The 26,698-nt window shown below is 42.9% G+C and overlaps 2 protein-coding genes across 3 annotated transcripts; one reads left to right on the top strand and one right to left on the bottom strand.

Moving 5' to 3' along the window:
- The first annotated feature begins 3,978 nt into the window (after nt 1-3,978).
- Nucleotides 3,979-9,678, top strand: LOC306913904 (Y-box-binding protein 2-B-like). 2 transcript variants are annotated; one of them, XM_079490734.1, is made up of 10 exons: nt 3,979-4,139; nt 5,098-5,161; nt 5,683-5,716; nt 5,796-5,885; nt 6,014-6,253; nt 7,226-7,308; nt 7,430-7,676; nt 8,035-8,250; nt 8,342-8,406; nt 9,098-9,678. In XM_079490734.1, the coding sequence occupies exons 1-9, from the start codon at nt 4,046-4,048 to the stop codon at nt 8,375-8,377; spliced, it is 1,104 nt and encodes a 367-aa protein (XP_079346860.1). In that variant the 5' UTR covers nt 3,979-4,045; the 3' UTR covers nt 8,378-8,406; nt 9,098-9,678. The 2 variants fall into 2 exon arrangements, with proteins under 2 accessions (XP_079346860.1, XP_079346859.1); XM_079490733.1 differs by having other exon boundaries at nt 8,339-8,406.
- Nucleotides 9,679-10,325: 647 nt separating this feature from the next.
- Nucleotides 10,326-25,460, bottom strand: LOC306914117 (solute carrier family 2, facilitated glucose transporter member 4-like). Its single transcript, XM_079491043.1, has 11 exons — nt 25,122-25,460; nt 21,432-21,527; nt 17,777-17,937; nt 15,921-16,045; nt 15,412-15,527; nt 14,202-14,364; nt 13,513-13,700; nt 13,291-13,395; nt 12,701-12,802; nt 12,268-12,471; nt 10,326-11,834 (listed from the first exon to the last, which is right to left on the bottom strand). The coding sequence occupies exons 1-11, from the start codon at nt 25,152-25,154 to the stop codon at nt 11,610-11,612; spliced, it is 1,518 nt and encodes a 505-aa protein (XP_079347169.1). The 5' UTR covers nt 25,155-25,460; the 3' UTR covers nt 10,326-11,609.
- Nucleotides 25,461-26,698: the final 1,238 nt, after the last annotated feature.

The following is a 26,698-nucleotide window of genomic DNA, read 5'->3' as shown; positions in this document are numbered from 1 at the left end:
GAAACCTCCCCTGTCAGGTGAAAATAAGCAGCTTGGACTCCTCATGCATAGAATGAAGCATGAGGTCAGTCCAACCCCCCAGGTTGGCAGATAAGAGGAAGTGTAGCTCCCAGGATTACATTAGATAATTGACAATGGGTGAAAAAATGGGTTGCAAAATCGTGGGATAAAAATGTATAGGAAAAAAAAGTGAGGACATAACCGAGGTTCCTAATATCTGATCTGTGGAGCCGAGAATTGCTCGTGGTAAGCACGGACAGAATAGCAATTCTTGAGGATAGAAGTTAGTGGCGTAAGTAACTAATTTAAGCAAGTAAGTAAGTAAGTAATCTTCACCAATGTCAAATCTTAATCTCTCTTAATCTATCTAGGCTCTGATCTTTATAGACATCGCTGTGACCTCGCTGTGGCGGACTTCTCGTATCCGTGGTAACTTCTATGCAGGTCAGGTTTTGTCATGAGGGAATAATTGTAGCCCATGGGTGAACTTTAGGAAAGAAAACTATAGACATCAGTGAAATAATAACATATCATGAGAGAATGACACAATTGACAATGTTGCGTATCCTATAAAGTAGGTCTGCTTGATGCAATCAGGCCACCAGTTGTCAATAACAACACACAGACTTGTATTGATCCCCTTTGGGATTTCAGTTTTCAGATTGATTGAATACTTTACCAGTAATTGATAATTGACTGTACTGATAATTGTGCAGTCAGTGTCAGACTGTCTACAGGGCATGTAATATTATGTTCAGTCAAACAACATAGATAGCTTTTAAAGCTCACTATGTTGTACATTGCACCAACAGTGAATCATCACAACAGTTATCCTAAGCAACTGTCTTATGGCACTTAATCCACAGTAGGCCTATATAGTTATAACTGTAAATTCAGATAGGACTATCAGGCTACAGTTGCATGCTTGTTTGAATCACTTGACAAAGTAAAGTTGTCATTAAAAAATAATATGTGGGGCAGGCGGGTGGTGTGTGTCCACAGTGTTGGGGACGGGGTACAGTGAGTGCGGCCTAAATAATGCGTCCATGGCAGAGCCTGGAAGACTCTGGTCCATGGGATACACAGGATAGGGTGGGCACTAGGGACATCTGGGATTGGACAAAGTAAAAGTATGTTAAAATACCTTTATTAAAATAAAATAATAATGTAAAGTATACATTACATTTTCCAAATAAATTATTTGTTTACATTTTGGAACACTGAGGTGCCCACTCTTCCTTGGTGCCCACATATCCTGATACCCATGACGTGCAGCTTCCCGTATCCACATGCGAATACAGTTCGAATACAGTTTATTATGAATATATAACGTGGCTGCTACACACATGGCTCTTGGACAGACATGTGCACATTGCACAACATAGCCTCTGCTCACGCGCAAACACGCCCCGTCTGCTGGATGTTTTGGTATTGTAGACCTACCCTCTGTGAGGATGCGTTTCCTTTCCTAGTGGAACTCTAAGCCAAGCGGCAAGCGCTCCGTGCTCCCTTTCTTTTCACTCTGTGCTTCCTGTGGACAGGGTCTGCCACTGCCTGCGGTGCCTCGCAACGTCGAGCCTTTCTCCTCTTCTATTAGTCCAGCTCCCGTCCTTATTCTTCTTCCATCCCAGTCATTTACACTCTCCTCCTTCTCTCTCTGCTTCCATTTAGTGCACACTGCACAGGCTTAGACACCTGCCCCAAAAAGAACCTGTCCAGGATGGTCAGGACCACAGACAGTGGGGTCACTGTCTGTAGCCTAGACTCCACGGCTCTCTGTAGCCCACAGCCCCACACTTGAATTTCTACCACTGTAGCCTACACTCGACCTCTGCACTGTAGCCTACACTCTCTACCACTGCATGTAGCCTACACTCTTCTCTCTCTCCCACTGGATGTAGACTACAATCCTCTCTCTCTCTCTCTACAACTCTATGTAGCCTACATTCCTCTCACCACCTCTGTAGTAGCTTACACTCCTCTTTCTTACTCCTCTCTCTCACTCTCTCTGTCTCCCACTGTGTATAGCCTGTACTCCCCCCTCTCATCCAGCCTCTCCAAATACCCGTGAGATCAACTTCATACTGCGCATGAGCAGGGTTCCCTTGAATTCTAGAGAGATGACAAACATCTGTGTCACATATCTTTGTGTGACCTAATGATCGTGGCCGGCGCCTGATCCCCAAAGTAATTTTGCATCAATTGTTTGAAATCATCTGGCTTTATCTATAGGCATGTAATTTACAGTACAGGTTCCATTATTGTTGCAGTGTGCTGTGATGCACGCTTCCTGCACATTTAGGCCTGCATATGCATCTTTATAGTTGGGTTTATTATGGATTTAAACATATTGTAGCAGCAAAGGATTTCCAGCATTTCGCACCCTGCACATGTATTGTTTTATTGTTGTGTTAATCGTACTTTGAGTTAGAGAATGGTTTTTGTCATTGATGTTGTTGTATGTTGTCTCCACAACACCATGATATAAGTGACCCTCTCCACTGCGAGACTGTGGTTGTAGTGAACACTCCCTTTCTGTTTCATTGTTGTTGAGCTTTGGTGGAGGCACTCTCTGTGAAAGCTGTAAATGGCCTGTGAAGGCATGTTCTTCTATTGGTGTGCACCTCGTTTAACTCATTTCATCTTAAGACTATTTTCTGTCAAGAGATGCAGTGGCCGTACAGGGCGTACACACACGGTCCCCCTACAACTTGGCAGTTCACAGAGCTGCTTGGTTAATTTTATGCCACTGAAACTGGAGTACCACGTCCAATCCATGACTAATCTACTATGGCGCCTGAATGGTGTACTACGAGGTGTAGATAGGGGTGAAAGATGGGCAACGGTGAGTCAGGGCCTGATCGGATGCAATAAAGTCAGCTCAGAGTCAGACTCATGTGGCAGCTTTGGGTGTTTGTTGTGCTGAGTGCTGACTAATCTGGCAAGGAACTGGCGGCCTCATGAGCCAGTATCCATCATTACAGTAGCAGAACATGGGACGGCAAAACACATAGATGCAAGAGTGTTATCGAATACATTGATTGTGTATAGTGTGTGTATGTGTGTGTGTGTGTGTGTGTGTGTGTGTGTGTGTGTGTGTGTGTGTGTGTGTGTGTGTGTGTGTGTGTGTGTGTATTTTGTAACTATACATTTACAGAATGTACAGTCTGTATTCTATAAACTTTGGCCTAGACCAGCCCAGCATGAAAGAAATATTAAGGCTTGGGTGTAGAACTAATAGATCAGTGGAAACAAGCTGTAGCTTGATTAATTTGTGCTCTAATGATTAGAACACAAATTAGTCAAAATGATAAAAAATTAATGTATGTTATATGTTTCAATGTCAATAAAGATGTTAAAATGTAATCATTTGAAAGAGCTTAATTGCCTTCCAGTGGAATCCGTATTTCTCTGTCCATTCATTGTGATGTCCATATGTGTCTTATTGTGTTATATGTATTGTTATGAAATTTGTCTTTATTTATGTATTTATTATAGCTAACTGCCATTCATGTACACGTCTATTGTTTATGGGAGGAAGTCCTGTCCTGGACTTTACTTCTTATATTAAATTCCGTAATTGGGCTAATGTCTAGATAGTCACTGAAATAATTGTGAAATTAAACTGTTACTAATTTTGCTGGGGACACCCTGGACCCCTCCAAGGACCCCTGGCTGGGGTCCCTGGTGGACCCCTCCTTGAGGAGAAGCACTGACCCTGTTCCATTTGTACACTCCCACAGTTCAATTAAAACTGAGGATTTGACAGTGTAGATTAGGGTAGACAACCAGAGATTACAACAAATCTGATCAAATGGGGGGGTCCGTGGCCTAATCAGTCAGGATTATATTTACCCTCGCCAGGATCCGATCCAGCATCATCCATCCTCAACAACCAATTAGATTCCACGTCTATTGGGAAACCAATGAGGGCGCGGCTTACAAGGCAGCAGCCTGGAGGATGTCGGGATAAAACTAGCGGCTGCGGATAGAAGTCGTTTGGAAAGAAGGGGAACACCAAAGTTTAAAGTGTATCCCAGAGAGTATGACAGACACCGAAGCGCAGAGCGACCCACCATCGGCCCCAGTGGAAGTGGAGGAAGACCTACCACAGCCGGAGTCTGAGAGAAAGATTATAGGTGCGTGATTGAAGGGAAGTGTTCAGACATTTAGAAAGCAAAAGATCATATTTATTTAGGTTATTATGCCTTAGCTGTCGAGTGGACCTCGGTAGACTTTCAGGATAGTAATTTATTAGGTTATTTTTAGGGTTACCCAGTTTGATTAGAACTCAAGTTACTGAAGTTAGTTCCGTTTACTGACCAGCCTACCTACACGTGTCCCACATTTATGGGCATGGGGACAACCTGTCAATGATTCTGTTAAATACACACTTAATTAAAGCTCAAAGTAGTTGACTGCATAAAACATTTGGTCGTTTGTGCAGGGGAAGATGGGAGACTTTGACTATGTGATCGCACTTTTTTCGTTTTGATTGCCACCGACACCGCGTGTTTTTTTTTTTAAGTAGCTACAACAGGGCACAACAAAGACTGCAAGAAAGGAAAAAGCACATTTATTTTCGATTTGGAAGTGAATGTAGGTTACCAGTTTGGAAATGGGGACCTAGATTAATTGCTTGTATCTACAGTCACGTGTTCACGTGGAAGGCAGATGAACGCACAGGTGCCAGTCATTTCCCAATCTGGAAATGTTTTACGATCCAATGCTTCCGTTGATTATTACGCATAAAGCAAAATGCACGTTAGTTAGTTTACACAATAAGGTCGTCTCTATCTAAATCCCAAATGCTTTGCGTGTAAATTTGTAGAAGCTTACTGAAACTGCTGAATCAGTGCTTCTGACTTTAACTAAAGATGAGGACGATAAATGCAACTCTGACTCATGAAGGTTCTGTAAACCTCCCTCTTGACCTAGTAGTGAGTTACAGGGTTTAATCATTTACACAGTGGACACATCTGCAGTGCTTGATAAACTACACTGGAAAAGAATGTACCTTATTTTCTTACCGTTTTATTGCCATGTCTCCCTTGTAAATGTAAAACTATGTTAACAGTTGTAATTTCTTGGTTTCAGCCACCTTGGTCCAGGGCACAGTGAAATGGTTCAATGTGCGTAATGGATATGGCTTCATAAACAGGTACAATGTTCCCTTTTGATTGGACTGGTTTAATGATCTATGAGTTGCTACCACATTTGTGTGCACCCAGGCAGTTTTTAAATATTTGGATATTTTTCATTTTATCAGAGATTAGACATGCCATCTAACTTCAAACTATGTTTAACCGTGGACTCGTTGAAATAAAACACACCACCCTGTTTCTGCTGATATTGTCCTAATGCAAGTGGTTCCCAGACGGATCGGGATCCCCAAATTATTTTGGGGGGTCCCCAGATAAGAGTATATAGGCCGTATCTGTACATTTCTAAAGGGATGGGATTGTCATTGCTTTGGGTTTATATCACATAATGTAGGCTATATCAAGCTGCTTAAACAAAACTGTATTTGGTGCACTGCACACACAAGCCTGAGTACATGTTAAAATGACACCAGAAGAGTTTTTAAAGTGAAATGACTCAATCTATGTCAACCTGAAGCATGTTGACATAGATGTTATATTTATGAGTTTGCCAATAATGGCTGTTTTATCCCCCCCATAGAAATGACACCAAAGAAGACGTGTTTGTCCATCAGGTGGGTGGTTTTCGGTGTCCAAAATATGTTTTTGTATAGCTTGATGTTTTCAGCTGATGCAGGTAATCTGTTCCCTCAGACCGCTATCAAGAAAAACAATCCTAGGAAATTCCTGCGCAGTGTGGGAGATGGGGAGGTCGTGGAGTTTGACGTTATAGAAGCCAGCAAGGTAAGGAGAATTAAACCCAATATTAATTTTGTCTTTTTTCCCCAAAATTAATTTAAATCATCAATTAACTTGATTAGTTCAATTTACTGTTTGCACCTCTTCTCCGAATCCCTCCCTCATTCCTACAGGGCTCGGAAGCGGCCAATGTGACGGGTCCAGGCGGGGTCCCTGTCAAAGGCAGCCGCTATGCACCCAATAAACGCAGATTCCGTCGCCGCTTCTTCCCCCGTGTCCCCCGACCCGAGGGCGATCAGGATGCACAGGGTGACGGCCAGGGTTCTGCCTCGGAGGGCGGCGTTGAGAGTGAGGGCGCACAACCTGTGCAGCGGCGCCGCAGACCTCGTAGACCCAGACAGGAAGTGCAAGAGGTGACGAGCGGCTCAAAAGTAGAGGCAGGCAGGCATATAGACACGTTCAGAAACGGTTCTCATGGTTGCAGCTAACGTATTTCCTGTAGGTGGAGCCGACAGATGCGGTGTAAACGGCTACCTCTTCTACTACAGTGAATGGAAAAGTGACTTGTGTTCGTCGGCTAAAATGTTGCTCTTTTACCTGCTTTTTGCTAACCCTAACTTTACAAAGATGCCCAGAACATCGGGTTGAACCTGTGTAGTTTATGGCTGCTCAAACGGTGGCAACATTCAACTTTGAAGAGAAACGGAATGTCAAAAAATACACTGCAGTGGCTAAGACCAGAGCCATAGAGTAATGGTTGAGACGAAGCAGTGAAAGGTCCTGAAAGATTCATAACGTCAGTCTTACCAAATCTTTCTGTTGTATGAACATTGAACACAAGGCTGCTGTACTTTATACCTCATACTTTAAATGCTTAGTATGAGGTATAAAGTACAGCAGCCTTGTGTTCATAAAACGGAATGATTGGGTAAGTTGACTGTTGTCACTACTGTTGGAGCAGCCATAACTACACAGGTTCATCCTGATGTTCTGGGCAAGTTAGTGTTGGTAAAAAGCAGGTAAAAGAGTAACGTTTGAGCAGACTAACATCAGTCACTCTACCATTCAATGTAGTAGAAGAAGACCTGCCTGTTTACCGCCTACAGGAAATGCGTTAGCTGCGACCATGAGACCAGTATTAAGTCTGTTTTTCAATCACGCATGGGATTTTAAAGTCGATTTCAACCTGCAGATTTCTTCAATTTGCTTTGAGTCTCGGAACACTATTGCACAACAAATTTTGATTTATGACAAATATGCCATATCAAATTACCAAACCTTTCAGCTTGAGACCCAAGACAGAAATGTGTCTACCTGATGTCCTGTGCAATCTTTAGTGTATATTTTGTGGTACACTGCTGTGAGGTCTGATCTGTGTGTGCCAGGGTGAGGCTGGAGAACCGAAGACGGATCAAGGAGGTGACCAGCAGAGGCCACCACGGCGCAGATTCAGACCTCCATACCGCAGGTGAATAATCTCATCAGCGTTCCATGTATCCACAAGTTTTTATTTTTCTTAATCATTGTCCCAATGAGTCAAACACTGAAGAATCCCTCATGCCCTTTGCTGTTCCTTTTTTGGTCCACAGGCCGTTCCGACCCAGACCTCAATTCAAGCAGCAATCGGAGACGGAGACCTCCCAGCTGGAAACCTCCCAGCTGGAAACCTCCCTGGGGGAAACCCAGGGAGAGGAGGAGGTCGTGGTCAAGCAGGAAGTTCAGGAAGATGCCCCTGTTGGCCAGAAACCCAACGGAGACTCTGAGGGGCCAGATCAGAAGCCCCGCCGACAGTTTAGCCGCCGCAGACAAAGGGCTTCTGAATCATCTGTCTCTAAAGTAAGTGTTCATAGCAATTGGGACAGATGTCACTAATTATAAAAAATATAAGCATGCATAGTGGGCATGCATATCCTAAATTCATAATTTGAGTAAGGTTCAAGCTGAAAAGCTCACTGATGTGCCATTTTCGTGCTAGGGGGGGGACTGGTTTGAGTGTGTGTGTGTGTGTGTGGGTGACTGGAATCCCAACACAAAATGCAATTTGAGATGAAACGTCATGCACATGAAAATAAAACGCCACTAAGTTGCCAGCTTTGTTTCAGAATTGTACATGGCTATGAAAATGAACTTCAATTAAATTCAGATGTCTTTGAGAAATTAATTACCTCCCCCCCCCCCCCCCCCCCTTCTCTAGAACGGGGTAGAGAAGCCTGCCTCCGAGACTGATGCCTCTCCTCAGAAGCCTGCCTCAGAGCCCAGCACCTCTCCTCAGAAGCCTGCCTCAGAGCCCAGCACTCCACCTCAGACCTCAAAGCCAGCTAACGCCAAATCTGCATCAAAATCGCCAAAGGCCTCTCCTAAATCACCAAAATCGCCTGAGGTAAAAACGCCTGAGGTAACATCACCTGAGGTAAGATGTTTTATTAGCATTCTACCCACATGCCAGTTTGGGTTTAACTCATGTATAATGTTTGACACATTATTTCCTCTCCTTGCAGCAGGCGCCTGCCACGACAGTCCCTGCATCCACAGTGTGACATGGGTATTGCATGACCCTTTGAAAGAGGTGAGACATGTTAAACGAGTGCAACCCTGGGTCAAACATGATGTATGGTTGCACCTTTTGCATTGTAGGTGCCATATCACAGACTTTTTACACGCATAATTTAGTCTTTCTAGAAAGAAGCTTATGGGAGAATCATACCAGTTAAGAGTCACATTCTATAAATGTAGAGAAGAGGATTTTTCTTTATTAAAGGTACGATAAGTGAAATATGTCAAAGGTTTAATGGGTTAAAGCTATATATTGTGATTGTAATCATTGCCATAGTGTTTGTTCAGTAACGGGAGTATCCCTGTCTGTCCAGCTCTTCAATAAATGGAAGTAATTTTCAGGTGGGTTGCAAAATCTCAGCTATCGGGAGAGCGTATCCATTATCGGCTTCATTTTCATATCGATAGTTTGTCTGCTTATTGTGTCATCACTTTGAATTTCACTTGTTTATCTTTATCCTCGTCTAAGTTCTGATTTGATAAACTTGGTATCCTGACCTGAGAATGCATTTTCCGTTTAAAGAGCTAGACTAGACATCCTGTCACTGAAGACACTAGCTATGGCAATGATCAGAATGTAGTGCTATTTAACACTTAACCAAAGAAAATCACTTGCCCCATCTTAAGCCCTTCATTTATAGAAAGGGTCATTTTGGTTTACACTGTCTTTTAATGACGTGTGTCCTTTTGTGCTGTATTTTTAGGTCCTGCAGATTATCTGGGGGACGGGGCCATTTCACAACACGCACTGCTTTCCCCTCCCTTGTACTCCCCATCCTGCCACCCACCACCCCTGACCCCCATGGCCCCCTGATCTTGTCTAGACATGAGAGGGAGGGTGAGATATGGGTGGGGGATGTGTATATTTAGAAATTGAATTACATCTTTGAAGAGAAATGTTAAAATGAGTGGAAAAAATCTGCTTGGTAGCCCGGTTCAATAAACCCCCCTCAGCATTTTTCTTTGACTCCTATTCGGCATGACAGTGGACTAAAAGAACCAGCCGAGATTTGTTTTTTGTTTTTCGTGGGTTTGATGTGGAGCCAAGCAGGTGAGAGATTGGTGGTGCATTTGTGGAGTCCTTATTTCCATGCCACCCCACTCAGTTCTAAACCATTACATCCCCAGTTAGATTTTTATCTCTGTGGGATAAATCTATGAAAGGTAAATTATTTTTGTATTTGTTTTATTTTGTCTTATTTTTTTACGTGCCTTGTTTGGAGGGGATTATGTGCAATGTATGTTAACATAAAGATAAATAATAAATTGTGTGCAAAGACAGTGATTCTGAGTTTTGATTTGTTTTGTGCCCATGTAAGTAAACCTTGTAATTGTACTGAACCTCTTCCTGCATGTAAGAGTTTGCTTCCATAACGTGGTCCGTAATACTGAGACGCATGACTACTGAATCAGAATCAGAATTCACTCTTTATATAAATTACAGGTCATCTTTCAACAATTTCAATACAAATTAGTCACACGTAAAGAATAGACAGCAAACGGCACACATAGGTGACAGGAACACAAACTAAGGTTTGCAATTTGCATTACAAAGATCTACACAAGCTACATTTTAACCCATTTAGGCATGACCTCGAAATTAAAAAAAAATCTTCTAAATCCTCCAGTTTGCTGAAATAAATATTTTCACGATTTTTCAAAAATAGACCTACAAGCTCGTAGTGTGCCACTCGGAGCTTGTAGATCTGCTATTTTTCAATAGCTAAATTATAACTGTTTAAAACAAAGGGGTTCCTGCCCAAAATGGGTTAATGGTAGCTATTAAAAATTATAGATTTTTATGCTAGTACTTTGCCATTGCCAATGAAACAAAGCAGTGAGCACATTTGGTGTAGGTAGAAAAGCCTTAAAAGGTAGGGTAAGTGATTTTCTTAGTCAGAGCATCGGTAGAGTGCACAGAGTCCACTGGTTCATGTACTTTTTTTTATTTGCATTGTAATCCCCATAGGGGGATTTGAAAAATAAACCAATCCTGGCCGTTTCACTCATGGTTATGAAGAATCAACTGACTGAGAATGCTATTGTTACTGCTGCTGAATTAGTTACATTTTCGCTAGAAACGGACTACATGAAATCTGACTGTCAAACGATACAGAGCCTCCTCCCCAACAATTTCGCCGAGACAGTTATTTATTTTTGGACCACAATTCTTAGACGATTTTAAGATGACCCCATGTTCTCCATAGAGAAACTTCAATGAACCAGGGGATGAGCGAGTGACATCAGGACTTTGGCGCTTTATTGCTAGAGTTTAGTAACACGAGTTTCCGTGATTCCAGCTTTTTGCAATGCATTTTCAGGTTGCGATACAGCTTTTATCATCAGGATAGACAGTTCAGTCAATCAGGATACAGATTAAACAAGTGGAATTGTAAGTGATGACAAAGAAATGAGCAGAGACAATTGGAACTGGAACATTAAAAATGAAGCTGATAAATGGCTACTTTCTCCTGATTGGCTGAAAATGTATTTTCTGTTAAAGAGCTGGAGAGACAGGGAGTCTCCTGTTACTGAACAAATGATATCCAAATAATACTGATTTAACCTTTAACAAAAACATCACTTACCCTACCTTTAATCCTTACACCAACTTTTTAATCGAAACACCACACTATATACATTAAGGTATTAAAAAAAATGCCCTCAAAGACGCTTCTCTGCAGGCTGTGCAATGGGTTTCTCAAAATCAATTTTTAAGTTGATGGCATTCACCTACCTCACTGAAGATGGGCAAATGCATAGTCAACTACTGTAGCTAACTTTCACCTATATTTGAAACTTTGGATGTCTTTTCAAGATAAAGTGCAGTAATACTCTCCTCCACCCCTATCTGTCATTGATACAGTACATTGGTGTGCAATGTGCATAACTATGGAATACAATTATGCAGTCTATTCACATACTGTACATCTTGGCGGTTAATACCTCAAAAGTTCACACGTCTTCCTTGTTCAAGTTTGTCTCGGCCTTAACTCCTTGTTTCTTTCCCAAAGCTCAATAAATATTTACACTTTTATTCTCATGTTAAAACCCTACACACAAATCCAAATTTGGATCCCCTTCCACCTGGACAGCACTTAACATACAGTACGTTTGGAATCAGGCCCGTCCGTATACAGTGCAGTTCACCCCACGACATGTACCCAGTACCATTTCTTTCTCAAGACTTATTTCCGTGGTTTGAGCTGGCAGCTTTCAGTTGACAATCTCCTCCCCCAGGTAGTCTAGCTCCGTGCTAGGCTTATCCATGTCCATGTCAATGTCCAAGTCCATCATTCCCCCTGGTGAGCGTATGTGGAAGTTTGATGAAATCTGGTCAAAGGTCTTCCCCCGCGTCTCTGGCACCCGGAAGAAGGTGAAGATGAGGAAGAAGAGGAGGAGCCCTGCAAAGAGCAGGAAGACGTAAGGCCCAAGGAGGTCCTGTGTGGAATAAGGACAAATACAGAATGTTTAAAAGCTGTAGCACAGACTATATGAAGTAGAGCATAAATGGGCCCACATGCGGCCCCCACCATCACTTAATGCGGCCCGCAGGTTAATATCCGAACATTGATATATTATTGATTTCAACTAATTGCTAGTATTAAAATGTTATTGTCTTTTTTTATATCCAATGTATTTAGTTCAGAAAGTTAACTATAACTAAATGCATTAGAATTTAGAAATGAAATGGCAAAAAATAATATTTCAGGATTTCAATTCAAATATAGCAAGAATAGCTGATCTACAAGCTCAAAACGCGTAGATCGGCAATTTTTTGCTACAAGAGTAATATGCAATGTGGCCCGTCAAAGTTGCCCACCCCTGAAGTAGAGCTAAAAAAATCACTATATTGTGGCTAACATGAACTCACAGCGATATATTGGAAGCCCATGCCGATAATGAAGTTGGCGGTCCAGTTGGAACAGCCAGCGACAGCCATTGCAGCTGGCCTGGGACCCTGAGAGAAGAGCTCGGCCACAAAGAACCAGGGGATGGGGCCTGGTCCAACCTCAAAGAAGCCTACAAAGCCAAAGATGGCTAACATGCTGATATAGCTCATCCAAGGGACACTCTCCTGTCATGTGGGGAAGAGAGAGAGACAATTCAGAGGCAGGGCTGTTTTCCACGAAATCTATGACCACCAAGTTTTGAAAATAAGCTAAAATGACTGTCTAATCATAAAATGTATGATAGAATACTCCATTTGTAGTGTAGGACAAAGGGTTTTATGCAAATATACTGTAAATACTTTAGACAAATCAGGTTCCTCATCAGTACTGTAAATGTAATTGTTGGGGACTGACCAATAAGGCGAGAGCCATTGTCATGATGATGGCACAGCCGCACATCCCAGCCAGTCCCAGCATGTGTAGCGTTCGCCGACCCATCCTCTCTACCAAGAAGAGCTGTTGATATGACCACAAGCAGATGATAGAGAGGTCAGAAACGATGTTCAGTCGACATTTGTGTGTCCTGTGTCAGCCCTGTCAATGACTGTGGATGAGAGCAAGTCAACATCTGATGAAACCAGATCATCTGTTTTGACAGTGAACATACACTATGGGTGATATTTGTAAAATGGAAGGTGCAGTCAGAGCACCAGCTTTCCCTGGCAAACTAAACACAATCTATTTGGTCGCAGTAATATGAGAGAGACGGGGGACAAGGAAAGGGTGACCAATTCCCCTTGTTATCTTTGTTTGCCCTTTGATAACTTTGTTAAACAGTAATAAAGTCAGGTATTGCTTTATAGAAGCACTATAGATGGCACAACAAACAACTGAACACTCTTCTGTGATTAATTGGGGTCTCTTAGTAGAAAGGAAACATATACAGTAACGCATAATGGGTTTGTGATAGTTCTGTATGGTGGTTGGTTGAATCGATTACTAACCGAGACCACAGTGAAGGCACAGTTTACAACCCCTGCTCCAATGGTGGCATAGACTGGACTCTGCACTCCTGCCTTCATGAAGATACTGGTGGAATAGTAGAAGATCTGTTGAGGAGAGAGAGAGAAAAGGATTAGCCTCTACTGCACCGATTGTTTGATGATCCCCTTTCTTTGATCTAAATTCTTACATTCAATCTTCTAGAATCTGTATTATGCACTCACAGCATTGACCCCAGACAGCTGCTGGGAGAGCTGCAGCATGATGGCGATCATGATGGGCTGACGATATAGTGGCGAACGGAACAGTTCCAGGATGGACACCTTCCTCTCCATGTCCATTCTCCTCTTCTCTTCCTTCATCTCTGCCAACATGTCTCCCACCTCCAGCCTGCCTGTCAGCCTCCGCAGGCCTGATGAGGAGGTGATTGGAAAGAACGAGATGTATGGGTATACAGTAGTTACATAGGCTTGCTTCTCAATCTGTATGACTGCCTGCTGCTCTTTTTGCCTGCCGTAACAAAAGTTTGTCTCAAAAAAAGTTAGTCTCACATGTTAACCATGCAGACTTTTGGAGGTACAGTATATCATTTACCCAGTAGCACCAAGGGAGAGTTCAACAAAGTCAAAATAAAGTAACGGTACTTACTACTTACATATGTAAGGAAAGGGTTGCATTCAGAAAAGTCTGTTTACTTAGTTTAATAATTCATATGCCATACCACAAAACATTTTCAGCTGTGTGGTCTTCACATTGATGAAAAGCCTATGAATCGTTGAAATAATTATAATTGTGTAAACAGAGATTTCTGAGTGTGACCCTTTATTGTCATACAGAGTCCTAGGACAATGCACCGTTTTCATTTAAATAGGGGAAAAGTCTCAGTGTCACACACACACATGTGTTCCCTCACCCCTCTTGGCTTGGTGCTCCTGACCGCGTACAATGTAGAGGAATCTTGGGCTCTCAGGGCAGAAGGGCAGGAGGGCCATCTGAAGCACAGTAGGTATCACTGTTATCCCCAGCAGCACGGGCCATAAGTCTTCACTGCCCAGTAAAGACTCCAGACCAAGGATCTACAGAGCAAGAGAAGGAGCATGGAGATGAGATTACAAACAGTAGAACATTTACAAACTTATGGACCTCTGGAAAATTAACTCATTCACACATTCAAATTCACACTGACTCTAAGATCCAAAGCACACAGTAGGCACTCATTAATGAAGAAATTAATGGAGTAGTAGAACATACATGGGCAACTGGCGGCCCACCTTCACTTAATGCGGCCCGCATGTTAATATCAGAATACTGATATTGATTTCAGCTGTTACAAATCCAAACATGCAAACATGACCCGCTTTAATTACTTCAGTCTATATTAGTAGCTTAATGACTAGTATTACAATGTTGTTGTTTTTTATGTCCAATGTATTTGTATTTAGTTCATAAAGCTAACTATAACTAAATGCATTTGAAATTATATAAAAAAGTATTGGCTTGTGACTGTACATTATTACGTGAAATCTGTCCTCTACATTTACTCATCCTAACTATTAGGAGCAGTGGGCGACTGGGCGCCCTTGACCATGATGGTGAGCTTGGCCTTTTACCTCTTCAACCCAAAAGTTAATATCTTCAGGGCAGCCTACTGATCATTCCCAATATGTTGCATGGAAAGCCAGTCATCTCTTCTCAAGTTAAGTTACATCACACATACACACACACACACGCGCGCGCACGCACGCACGCACGCACGCACGCACGCACGCACGCACGCACGCACGCACGCACGCACGCACGCACGCACGCACGCACGCACGCACGCACGCACGCACACACACACACACACACACACACACACACACACACACACACACACACACACACACACACACACACACACACACACACACACACACACACACACACACACACACACACACACACACACACACACACACACACACAGGAGTGGTTACACTACCCTGCCATGAAATCCTGAAGTCAGGGTAATAAAGATGTCATTGCTTTTCTTGTTGTTAAAGTACATGAACAAATACATTGTTTCTGTATCTGTGGAGTAAAAAAAAGTGTGCCATTGGCATCATAGTGTAAAATTGCACCTGTGCGATGAGAATGCCGATGACTATAGCCAACTGGTGCAGGGTGCCCAGGGCCCCTCGCAGACTGGTGGGTGCAATCTCACCCACGTACATTGGTGTCAAAGCTGATGCCAACCCTGGAAAGAAAATATGTCTGGTGGTGAGGGACACATTAGTTTCTATTTCATGAATTATGGTCGTGTGTGTATGTGTGTGTGTGTGTGTGTGTGTGTGTGTGTGTGTGTGTGTGTGTGTGTGTGTGTGTGTGTGTGTGTGTGTGTGTGTGTGTGTGTGTGTGTGTGTGTGTGTGTGTGTGTGTGTGTGTGTGTGTGTGAATATTGAATCATATTTGCTGTTTCAATTCAACTATGTCAGAACATACAGTATAGAAGACATTATAACAAGTGGTATGCGTTAACAGACCAGCATCTCCAAATCTACAGTTGTAGCCTAACCGCGTGCCACTCAATCGTAACATCTCTGTCTGTGTAATTATCGTCAACAGTGACTGAGGGCAACCTGCTTCTTACCACAGTAAGCGCCAATCACAAAGCGTCCAAAAATCATCATCTCATAGGAGCGGCACAGCTTGGACATGCCCATCAGCGCTCCACCGATGAAGGCCAGCAGGTTGTTTACGAGCATGCCTTTCCTCCTAACAAAACACAGATGTCATATAATCATTGTACTGTTGTTAAGCCTTACCAAATACACTTAATGTTACAATGATTATATGTTTATACCGGTATCATACTTATTATCAAATGTACAGTATGCTGAAAAGACCATATCTGTTATTGTCAATAGCAGGCATCCAGTCATTTTAGGTGCATACTGTGTGTACTCATCCTAGTGAGTGTTGATGGTCTGTTAGCAGTCCACTGCTAAAATCAAGATGTTGCCTAAGTCAGGTAAATTAACCTTACGGTATAGGTTGACCAGAAAATGTAAACTTTTAAGATTCCAATGGTCTGAAAGGAGCCACCAACTATTAAATAACCATCATAATATGTTGCCCAATGCCCATGGTCTAGGCTCACCAAGTTCAGGTTGTCTACAAAATTAAGTTTGTCAAACATTTTGCCCCTAGATGGCAGTGTCCTACAAAGAAAATTGTGATAACCTCAGAATCCAAGTTCCTTTGTAATAATGTGTGGCTTTGCAGGTAGGCGCCAAGTTTAGGAATAACTAATTGTATGAGAGATTATGATTGATTATATGACAGAACCTATTTTATTTGGGTAAGTTACGGTACGTTTTGAGGGCATTAGACACTATGGAAGCATAAAGCTGCCAAAATTCAAATTAAATGGCAAATACAAAAAGTCAATTGAAATAAGAATAATGCTTTTAAATCATCAGGTCATGAACGCATTTCTTGAGACAAAAATAAATCTAAAATGCATTTACATTAAAACTACAGATGTGCTCATTCTATGACAGAATTAAAACAATAAATAAAAGAGCATTTGATTTTAAATTTTCAAAAAAATGCCCACTAATTGGGGACAATATTAAAATGAAAATGCAATTTTGAAAATTCAAATGAAATAAGAGAAATGCTTTTTATTAACCTTCAGATAAACTCATTGCACGATTTGTATTTGCCATTTCATTTGAATTTTGGCAGCTTTATGCTTCCATATTAGACCCCCGTCATGGGCACAATAATCAGAGAGCATATTAAGGGACGAAGGGGGTCAAGCGTCGTATGAAGCACATTGACGCATGCCAGCGGAGCAGCTGATCTGGTGACCTGCATCTTGAAGAACAACTTGTCCTGGCTGTCCTCACGACAGTCAGGACAAGTGGTGACAAGTTCAACCCCCACCCCAACCCCACCCCATGGTCATGTGCATCAGGGATCCCCTTTCACTCAATGGCAGCCGTGGGCTGATGTCCAGTTTGAGTCCCAGTTCAAGTTGCAGCGAGAAACTGGGTCGATGCATAATGTCCAGGGCTGAGGTTTTCCCCGCTGACTGAATGACTGACATATGATCTAGTTTGGATGAGATGGAAAGCAAACCATGACTCATGGTTTGGATTCTCCAAAGTGTTCCTTCTTTATTAATTTAATTATTTTCATGCTATGGATAGCATTGACTGAGTAGTATGTTCACAAACAAGTACAATATAATGCATTGGTTTAAAGTATGTTGGTTTATGATGATGATGATGGTGTGTGCGTGCGTGCGTGCGTGCGTGCGTGCGTGCGTGCGTGCGTGCGTGCGTGTGTGATATGGTATGCCTGGCATTGACAGACTGATGACATGGATTCACTCAAATGTTCCTCCACGCCCGTACCAACATGTGAGTGAATCCACGTAATCACTCTGGCAATGCCAGGCTGACAGGCATGCAGCTCCATGCTTTTGGTTCTCCCTACCTTCCCAGCCACTCTGAGACGACCCCCACACAGGAGGAGGAGATCATGCCTCCTATGGAGAAGATGGCCACCGACAGTGACCACAGCGAGGTCAGGGTCCCTGAGGGGATGCTCTCTCCGTGCCGGTGTACCCACGTAGCATTGTAGTCACTCTCAATGATCTGGAACAGACAGAGAAATGATCAGACATGTTTCACAGGTAACTAGCCTCATCACGGTAAATATCTCGACGATATTCACACATCTGCCTTTTTACGGATAATCTCACAGAAACGCTTGACCCATCAGTGCCACATTTCTTGTGTTCACTCACTTTAATTTATTATTTTATAATGGAAGTCAACAGTGGTGAGATTGGAAACGTTGCCCAAATTTGGAGTCATAGTTACATCATAAATGACCACATCAAGTCTTAGATCCACCTCTACCTGTACATCTATTCACAGTTGTCACACCTAGGGGAGCCGTCACACAGTCAGTTCAGTGGTTTTCAACCCTTTCCATGTCAAGGTCCATTATTTATTCGGCATTTGAGCCACGGACCACCTTTGATGCGATTTAACCTCTTAGACCCCAGACTTAGAATATTTTGTTGTCGTGACTCGTTGGATGAGATTTTGTCCACAATTCCATGCTGTGATGATGTGGTACGAGAGAGATATTGATCAAAATAACAATTTTCTAAGGGTCATTTGGTTACAAACTCTCCATCATTTAGCTGGGGACCACCTGGAACCCCCTCAAGGACCACTGGTGAACCCCGGACCACTGGTTGAAAACCCAGAGCTTATCAGATATCTATCGATAGGCCTGTCACAATTATTAGGCCTACATAATCGCAATTATTTGAGATAATTGCAATCATTTTTGCATAATCGTCATAATCCATGTTGAAGACATTTTCAAATATTATATATAAATATTATATTTATTTATATTATATATAAATATAAACTATTGCGGGAATAGCCGATCTACAAGCTTGTGATGTGTCACGATGCAACACGTTGTAAGCTTGTAGATCAACTATTTCCGCCGTTAATCTAAGTTATTAAATGTCAGTATGTCATTCTTTGTAAGTTATTTTGTCATATCTGCCCTGTGAATGAATTAATGACAAATTAATTAATCGTAAATATCATGTTTGTAACAGTTATCGAGTGAAATATTAGACTGGTGGATGAGCCCTTAGCTGGCAGCGGGGCTAGAAAGGGTGAAATGTATTGACTTTTGGATAACACACTGTGCATACATATAGCCTGGGTTATCATAAACTAAATCGCAGTCTTGGGTTGAATGAGTTCTGAGAGAGGCACGCCTGAATACTGGAGCAAATTGTTCAGTCAGGAACCTTTCTATTGCCACTATGCTTCAATCACAATGACAAACGTCCAAAGCTGTCCTAAAAAAAAACACATAGATAGACGGTTTGTCTTACACAATAGCAAAGCCTAGTCTTTCTATTCTGGTTTTGGGGTCTCTCGCTGTGAAAAGCTAGTGTTACATGTTGGCAGTGTGCCAAGTTAAGTATCTAGGTAAAATACACTCATCAAAGGTCACAGAAGCAGTGGTCACAGGCACATGCACAGATAGATTATGCGGAGCGGAGGGGGGGAGTTGGTTGTGGGTCGTGAGCTCCTGCTCCTTTCCCCTGCCAACCCAAAATGAATCTCTCAAGACAGATTCAGAGCTCAGCAAATTCAATTCACAATTCGATCCACAAACAATACTTGATAAGCAATACTTAATGTTGATATAATCTTATTGTATGAAAAATAATAGGGATACAAAAACGACAAAGATACCAGTAAAAAGGTTGTTGATGTGGTGCCATATGGTTGATGGTTAATTTGTCTAATTATTCTCTCTGTTCTGCAACAATAATATAAGATAATACTGCATGACTTCAGGAGAATCTAGAGAACCAATTTCTGCAGAAAACATACTATTTGTGCATCCACAATCTGTATCTATGTATTTTATGTATGTATATATGATTCTGTGAGCTAACATTCATACACTGTGCCATGTCCCACTCTGAATGTGACAAACGTGTGTGTGTGTGTGTGTGTGTGTGTGTGTGTGTGTGTGTGTGTGTGTGTGTGTGTGTGTGTGTGTGTGTGTGTGTGTGTGTGTGTGTGTGTGTGTGTGTGTGTGTGTGTGTGTGTGTGTGTGCGTTTGTGCGTGTGTGTGCATGTGTGCATGTGTGCGTGCGTGCAATGCATGCGTGTGTGTCACATGCGTGCGTGTGTTTGTGTGTGTGCGTGTGTGACTGTGTGCGTGTGCCTTCACAATAATCTGAACCAGATTTTATTGTCCTGCACAGCAAAGTGTTAATTTAGCTGTGAAAGTGTGTTTTTACTTTCCGGCGTTAAATTATCATTCTGGATTTTACTGTGTAGCCTCCGACCCCTGAGAAAAGGGACAAAAATAGCACTTATTTCCCATTACACTGGAGGCAGAGCAGTCGTAAACCTCCCCTGTGTCTTGGCTCTCTCAGATGTGAAGGATACCCGAGATGAAGAAGTGGGGGGAGAAGAGGAATGGGGGGCAGACTGGTTGGATAGAGTAGTAGGGAACGTGTGATGGCCTGTGACTTGATAGAGGAGAAGGGTGATGTAGAGGGGAAAGAAGGGCCGGGAGTATTTCTGGCACAGCCCTGTTTTACTGTGGAGAGCACATTGCGCGCACACACCCCCTCATGTTGACATAACTGAGAGGCTCGCCAAGCGGCTGCCGCCCCTTTACACACTCTCTTGTTTCATTTCATATCTCCAGCTTTTACTAATAGTTTCTCTATTATTGATAAAATAATTCTTGTTGACTCCACAGTAGAGTTGAATGCAGGTCATATTCCCTCTCTATATTCACTTTTTGCATGGTTTCATTGCGTCTCTGATGCTGAGGAAACATGGGGCCTAATATGGGACTGGGGGGGAAGAAATCATGGGTGCTGATGGAAAATAGGCCTGACTCCAGTCCACACTGACAATTCTATACCCAATCTCTGTCACCTCTCTACCATTGTGAATAGGAATTGCTGGCAGCCTGGCAGCCATCAGACCAAGAAGCATTTGCTAAAGTTTACAGTAAAGCCTGGAGGTCTAAAGTGGTCATTGTAATGACAACAACAATGACAACACCATTTAAACATTGCAGGTTTCCATTACACCACTTAATGACAATATTGCACACAAGGATCAATTCCCTATAGTTATTATTTAATTTAAAAAAAGATTATCCAAATGAGAGAGCAATAGTAACTGTAACTGTAACAGTAGCAGTAACAAGAACAATATGCTCTTTACTTTAGAAAGATGAAACAAAGAGGTGGAGTCTGGTTAAATGAGACTCCCCGCCCTGTCCCATCAGTGGCCCCTCACACATCCTGCACTAGCATTTCTATCAACATGCCCGAATCTTTAAAAAGAGATCCAAACATTTGAGTTAATGCTGTAACGTGATTCGCTTCAACTTCTCTGAGGTCCTGCTTGATATTAAAGGGACAACATGTGCTAAACCAGTCCATCAATTGGAGCTGCAAAACCTTTTTAATATAGACAGCAGGTTAGTATTTAGAACATCTGTTGGCAAACTAGCAAATATTGTTAACTTGGTCATCGCTTAAGCCGTAAATCAGGACTAGCAATATTACCTTCTGAGGGGCATTGATAACACCGATGTTGTATCCAAACTGCAGAGATCCCAGTACAGCAGTGAAGACGGAGAGAACAAGAGTCCCTGTTATTGTCTATGGTAGACACACATGAAACACAGCAGAGAGAGAGAAACATTAATAACAAGCACAGTTGTTGACTTGTAATTACCCCTCCTTCCTGGTGTATGTGTGTGTGTGTGTGTGTGTGTGTGTGTGTGTGTGTGTGTGTGTGTGTGTGTGTGTGTGTGTGTGTGTGTGTGTGTGTGTGTGTGTGTGTGTGTGTGACTCGAATGTGACCCCAATCAGCTGCAGGGGTCAATGGGTCAAAAACGGTGCATCATGCACCTGTAACCCAACATGCCTTGCACTGCGTCGACACTCGTGTCACGTGATCGGCCGTAGCCAATCGGAAGAAGGAAACACAGGAGTCCAGTTCCTGTTTCTGGCCCGTTTTAAATCTAGCCTCTGGCACCTCTGAATCTAGGTGCCATCTGCGATGATTGAACACAGCGCGGACGTTCTGGGGTCATTTCTCATGTTATGCTGTGTTGAGGTTACAATATTAACGCGTCTGAAGAAAAATAGACTTTTTAGACGGACGGAGTGAATAATGGCGGATTTGAGAAACGGAAGCTGCAAAAGCTGGGTTGAAACGCAGAGGTAAAATGAGTGACGTCAGAGCACAGGCACAGCACAGGCGTCAACGGCACTTCTCCGCATACTCCGCATACGTCACAAAGCTATGACTTGGCGACCTTGACTTCCGTCGCCAAGTCGCCCCCAACTCAAATGTATAAATAGATGGTATGCTGATAGTGACGTTTATGAGAGTATATGTAAACTGCTCATACTTGCAGGGGCAGTCAGTCTATGGACTGAACACATGCATGCTGTACATACAGTACAGCCCCCACCTATAATATCAGCTATATATAACTATGATCCTAATGAGATCTGTTTAGTGCTGTATAGGACTTGACAATCTACTGTATACTGTACTGTACTGTGAGTGGAGGCTTAATAGCTTCTCTCTGCAACACTATCGTGAGCACTAGGGCAGTGGTTCCCAAAGTGGGGTCCGGGGACCCCCAGGGGTCCTTGAGGGAGTTCCATGGACCCTAATGGGTCCATTTGGTTCCATTTGTACACTCTCAGAGTTACATTAACATTGATTTTTACAATATAAATCGGGGGTCCCAGAGATAGAAATGCCATTAAATGGGGGTCTGTAGACTAATATGCATGTCAAACTGGGGGTCCTTGAAATTAAATGGGTTGAGAATCACTGTTACAGCCGTACAAATCATCTTTTATGGAGGTCCCTGGCATATATTTTTCAAATGGGGGTCCGCGGGCTCATCAGTGTCAATTTGGGGGTCCTTGACATGAAAAGGTTTGGGAACCACTGCACTAGGGAATGGCTCTCAGTGCCTTGCTCCTATGACCATATGTACCATATGTTCTGTTAGTGTGTCTATATACACACTAACAGAACATATGGTTACAGTAGGGATTGACCTACTGCTGCGATGACATTTCCACTTTGGGGTGGTTACTCAAACAGTACTGAGCACCCTGCAGAGTATTGTCCCTTTTTGAGCGGTGCCTAACCGCTCCATTACCCAGAAGTATGTGTGTGTGTGTATGTATGTCCATAGACATATATACATAGACGCCTCATTTGCCGCTGCAGTTCATTGGAGCGACGTGTATCCCAATGAAGGCGGAAGTGCAGTGCTGAAGGCTTCTTTTTTTTTAACAAATCTTTATAACAGTCATGACAATATACATTACAAAACAAGACAAACAAACAAACACAAACAACAAAGTTATTAACAATACAACATCAGAGCCAGGGGGATTAGATTACTAACAGAAAACATTAAAGAGTGAACACAAAGCAACAGTTCTCCGCAGCTTTATTATTTAGAAGTGCTGAAGGCATTTGCTGAAGGCGACTGCGTCGCTCCCCAAGTGACGTCACTCATGTGACTCCTCCATGTCTCTCGCTGTCACTCAAGTGACTACTGGCCAATCACAGCGCGTCTTTTCCGGGACTTATGTTACGCACGCGGAAGCTTGACAAGCTTCCGCTTTGCTTCCGCTATTCTTCGCAAGGAATGTCGGGAAAATAGTGCCTTCAATTTTGACACACGCCTCAGAGCCGGAAGGGGCGTCTATGTATATATGTCTATGTGTATGTCTGTCTCTGTGTATGTCTGTATGTCTGAGCATGGACAGCTGCAACACCTCACCAATACCGCTGGATGGCACTGTTGAGCAGCGTCACACGCACACGCACATGCACATGCACATGCACATGCACATGCACATGCACACGCACGCACGCACGCACACACACACACACACACACACACACACACACACACACACACACACACACACACACACACACACACACACACACACACACACACACACACACACACACACACAGAGGCCAGGGAGGAGGCCTAGTACATATAGTTGCACCGCTCAGTTCACACAGGTGTGATTTGATTGTCTAAAAGGTGGTTTTGTCATCTGTCTAACAAAATCAAAGGTACATCCCATATGCCCAATGTTTTATTTGTGGGAAAACTTAGCAAAATTGGCTATGGTTCTGTTCTATTCTATTCAACACTATTTTGTTCTATTATATCTATTATGTTACAGTATATTTATTGTGAATTCCTGTAACAAAAGACTGTTTAATAGTACACTTTTGTTACAGTAATTCAAGCAAGCTCGGACTTTGTCAAAGGTGTCTTTTTAAAACTATGCCTTGACCTTGCTTGCTGTGAGTGCTGTGTTGAGTCTCCAGATAAGCGTTGTTTGGTAATCATAAACCAAAACAAAGGGGCCTGTGTGTGTGCACACACACACGCACGCACACACGCACGCAGGCACGCATATTTGCAAGAATGTATAGGCCTAATGTTTGTGTGGGTATGTGTCCTTGTGAAAGAGAAGGTAGGATAGAAGCTGTCAGTTAAACTCTCATCAGTAATGCCTATGTAATAAGTGGCTAAAGGAGTGGGTAAGTTTAGAAAATGACACCAATTTAATGCAGTCTTTAACACCAGGAAAAGACAACACCAACGCCAGCCCAGTACTACACGGTCGGAGAGGGAGTAGCCTATTGTTGACATGCGCACGTGAAACCAGTCGGATGGCCTTTAACAACTCTAACCAACTACACTACAGTACTACTCTGACCTGTACCATAAAGTAGCCTGGCCAAGGTCACCCATAGAAGGGTACTTATTGGGGCCACAGTCTCTTTTGGTGTGAGTTAGGCTTACTTTGTGGAATATAAAATATAAGTTAACACTCAGGATCTGGATGTGAATTTGGTTATTTGTCACGTTGCTTGTAAACACAGATGGATGGATGGATGGTGAAAACATGATGAATGGAGGCAAGTTTATAACAAGATTGTACTGGACAATAGTTAAATGAGCTAAACAATTATTTGTAGCCTATGTGGTTTTAGATCAATCCATTTCAGGGCATTCCACCTTTCTTCAACACAAACTGGTCCATAAAATCAGGTCAATAGAAAATGCATAGCAGTTTCATGGCAATACTGGAGAACTTGCTACACTTCAGACCATCATTTATTTTCTGTTACTACAAAAGAAACATATTCCATCTGGTAAGTCAAAAGAGAATCTTGAAAATTACCTCCCCTCCGAGTTGGTGGAACCCGGCCGGCATGACTTTGACAGTCAGACACCCAAGAGTAGCAAGAGACAGATGTACACTTGTGTGCAAACTGAAGACCACGTGAAACTTTCCCCTACAGAAAAACAGCCTTGACCAAGTTATTTAGCAGAACTGGAAAAGTAGAATCCACATTGAAAAAAGAGCCCAAGGTGGTTTATCTTGTCTTAGTCCTGTCTCCTCTGAAGTTTGTGTCGAGCCTGTTCAACTGGGATAGAATTCCATCTGCACACACATACACACACATACACACACATACTGTACACACACACCTGCCTCTCTCTCAGTGTCTCTCTGTGCTTTGGGAGGGGGATAGGCTACTGCATGGTGGGCGGAGTGGAGCACCACAGGAGGGGCTGTTAACAGCAACCTGTGACTATAGATGTATTAAAAGAACGGACTTATGTGACCTCCTCTGCTGAGAAGGGAAATATATCGGAGACTGTATTACTAGCCAATACTAGTCTGTGAGCACCGGTGCACACAGTCTGGTCTGGTGCTACAGTATGACTCACCATTACAGTCGTAGAGTACCACCATTGACAGCTAGGGGACTCGTCTCTGTCACCCAACCTGCCATTGTCTGTCTTTAGCTACTGCAGTTACAAATCCCATTTCTATTTTAGAACACATGCCAAAGCGGTCATCATGGCCCCTCGCTGTATACCACAAGCCCACTCCTGATCCACAAACCCTCCTTATAGATAAAAGGATTAATCCTTCCCAAAGCAACAGGTGGGCCCTAAATTTGGAGCATTCCACTTGAGTTGGGTATAGAGGTGGCTGCCACTGGCTGGGGACATTTTTGTTACATCTCATTATCCAAGTACACCAAATTATTGGTTTTCGGCTCCTTGACATGGCAAAAATTGTAATAAAGTTACAAATGGCAGTAAGCACTTGGGTAGCACCGTATAGAGTCTCAGGGTTCGAATCCACTGTGGTGCATTCAGCTTGTCAGAACATCTATATAGGAACACAATTGCATGTATTCGGGGAATGGAAGGCAATCACAGAGAGCTATCTTTGTTGCTGCACTAAACTTTGATCTAGCCGCTAGGGTGCCGGGCCCGGCCTGCATGCCAGCTGGGCTGTCAGCGGGTGGTGTTGCTGAACAGGAGGTGTAGCATGGAGGCGCTACTGTACATCCTCCATGTACAGGCTGGGGTGTGTTGCGGGGCTCCTCACTGGAAATAGCAGTCGCAACACAGACATTGTATGGGTTAATTGGCATAAGGATAACTACTTTAGGTGCTTTCAGGACGGGAACCCCTTTTGGTGTTTTAAGCATTATGTTATACTTTAGCTATTGAAAAATAGCAGATCTACAAGCTCATAGCGCGGCCGTGTGTGTGTGTGTGTGTGTGTGTGTGTGTGTGTGTGTGTGTGTGTGTGTGTGTGTGTGCTGTGTTGTGCGTGTGTGTGTGTGGGGATGGTGTCATTGGTCAGGCAGGTTTGCATCTGATAATGAAAAAATGCTGTGGAAAAAAAGTGCTCTACGTTTCACTCCCGCCCCTCACAGACACACCCACCACTAC

The sequence above is a fragment of the Electrona antarctica genome (assembly GCF_951216825.1).
Source record: "Electrona antarctica genome assembly, chromosome: 21".
NCBI lineage: Eukaryota > Metazoa > Chordata > Actinopteri > Myctophiformes > Myctophidae > Electrona > Electrona antarctica.
This window is presented reverse-complemented; position numbering and strand designations above follow the sequence as displayed.